This window comes from Buceros rhinoceros, unplaced genomic scaffold, assembly GCF_000710305.1.
Source record: "Buceros rhinoceros silvestris isolate BGI_N320 unplaced genomic scaffold, ASM71030v1 scaffold19117, whole genome shotgun sequence".
Taxonomy (NCBI): Eukaryota; Metazoa; Chordata; class Aves; order Bucerotiformes; family Bucerotidae; genus Buceros; species Buceros rhinoceros.
In genome coordinates, this window is record NW_010424309.1 from 1,707 (window position 1) to 4,118 (window position 2,412).

General features: G+C 40.5%; 1 protein-coding gene across 1 annotated transcript in view; it reads left to right on the forward strand.

Moving 5' to 3' along the window:
- The first annotated feature begins 1,342 nt into the window (after window positions 1-1,342).
- Window positions 1,343-2,412, forward strand: part of ANXA7 (annexin A7) — a 13,011-nt gene continuing 11,941 nt past the window's right edge. Inside the window, 1 exon segment of the mRNA XM_010140757.1 lies at window positions 1,343-1,399. Within this exon segment, the coding sequence (XP_010139059.1) occupies window positions 1,343-1,399 (57 nt within the window).

The window sequence follows — 2,412 nt, forward strand, 5'->3', positions numbered from 1 at the left end:
AAGAGTGAAACTGAAATCTGGAGGAAGCGTTGCTGGTCATCTTGTTCCTGAAAAGAGTTATAAATAGTGTTAAAGTCAAAAATGCCGAGGGAAACATGCTGTTGAAACCCAAAGTTAAAATCAGTTAAAGCAGCCATCAGTAATAAATACTGTACAGGTACTGGTTTACGGTGTTTCTTCTTAGGGAAATAAACAGCCATTAGCAGCATTTATGATTAAAGCATAGATTTACAAATATATCTCCTGTTGTTCTTCCCCCTTCATTCACGTGGAAGCAATGATCTGAGTTGGTCAGTGTAAGATTGCATAGCTGTGCTTCTCTGCAAGTTGGTTTTTACTCTTAGTTAACCAACCTGCACAAGGTTTTAATGTTTTCCACATTAAGTCTGAGGTGTTTAATTCTGTGACCACCTATTGCCTTAATGGTCCAGTGCAGTAAGAATTCTACCTTCAAATCCATTTAGTTTGGCCAGTGAATAAGTAGAAATGTGAATAATCATTTGCTGTATTGTGTTTATTTTTCTGTTTCCCATGTCCTTTGATGTGTGCAGCTAAGGTGCCATACTGTGTAAAGAACAGCTGTGAGTAACTCCCAGGCACTGGTCAGGGAATTTGGCTGGGTAGCTTTACTTTTTTCCCTCCCATTAAATAAATGTTTTGTAGCCTGGCTAATGGCCTCAAAACTCCCTGCCCAATGGTTGGCAGTGTGTGGGGTGATCTTTGTTCCGTTCTGTTCCTACTACCCAAGCCCCTCTATTAAAAATGGGACTAAAGTGAACAGTTACTGTCAGGAAACAGAAATCTAACACAAATGAAGTAATGTTGGGGACTTACACGTGTTTCTATACAATTGTCATTTTACACGCAATCAATAGGGAATTACCCCTGTGGGCCAAGGAGTGATGGGAGGTGTGATAGGAGACAGGTGCTTGCTGCTGTGCAAGACTGGGGCCCTGCTCTAGCCTGACCCTTCGGTCCCTCTTCTGGCAAAGGGCTCAGCCCAGTCCTGATGGCACCTCAAAAGTGTATCCTGTATTTCAGAGTTCTTTTTGGAGATTCAAGCCTCTCACCATGCTTCAATGTCTCTCTGACCCTGAATAAGAGTGGTAGTTAATTACAAAGTTAGAGAGGCTTCCCTTCTGAATCCTGCTTGCTATGTCATATGTATGAGAAAAAGGAAAGGTCTTGTGGGTTTAATAGCTGTCAAGTACTCCTGAGGAATTCTAAACTTACTAAACATATTGCTCAAGTGATTTAACAGATAATTAGCAAGCAAATAACTACTACAAACTCAGATATAGTGCCTTGACAGATGAAATACCTTTTTTTTTTTTTCCCCAGAATGGCATACCCAGGTTATCCCCCTTCTGGCGGCTACCCTGCTTTCCCTGGTTATCCTGTAAGTATGGCTCTTCAACCTGCTGCATTCCTAATGTGTTTATATTCTGTGAATACCCCTTCTTACGATGCTCTGTGTGTGTGACAATAGTAGCTGTCAGTTCATACACAGTATTGTCTACAGATTATGGTCTTTGTTTTCATCTATATATTCCTGAGGATGACTTTACAGTTGTCTCATAAGAATTCCAAGAAGGAAGTTTTAAGATTTATTTTTGTTTAATGTTGCCTGGTTTGGGGTTTTGGTGGTTTGGTCTTGTTTTAGTTTATCTTTGTCTCATTTGGGTTTTTTTAAATAGTGAACTACCTCAGCAATCATTTTTCTTGTGTCAGTAGTTCTTACATAAATATGAGGGTCTTTACAAACAGGGTCAGAGGTAATCTCTGAACCAGTCTCTACCACAGTCTCTACCAAATATTCCATGTATCCATATGCCAGGGTTTACAGAGATGCTGAACAAATGTCGGTAGCCATTGACCCTCAGGAAGAGCTTGGATTGCTTTAATCAAGTAGCCCAGCTTTCATATGACACCAAGTAAATATTTTTCTGAGGATAAAGACACTGTATCTTGACTTTGACCCCCTATCCTTCAGCCACAGGACTTTGTTCCACCTTCAGCTAATGACTGGACTGAAAATTCCAATGAAATTTAATGGAAGACTTGAATGTATCAGGTGTAGCTGATACTGCAGTATTTTTTGATATGCCTGCATTGTTTTTCAATGCTAGATGCAAATGTATGCTTTAGTAGTATAGCACTGGTCATACTGTGTCATGGGTTAGGGCTGGGCTGGCCACTAGACAGATGACAGATGCCTCTATTAACCCCTTTCCATTCCTGAAGGAGAACAGAAAGGGAATATGGGAGAGAGAGTTAACAAATTGGAAGAGAAAACTAAAACTGTGTCAATGACAAGAATAACAAATGAAATATATACAAATATACACAATACCAATACCGAACCCAACCCCCTTCCCCCCCCCAACCCCCCCGATCGCAACCACCCAACCA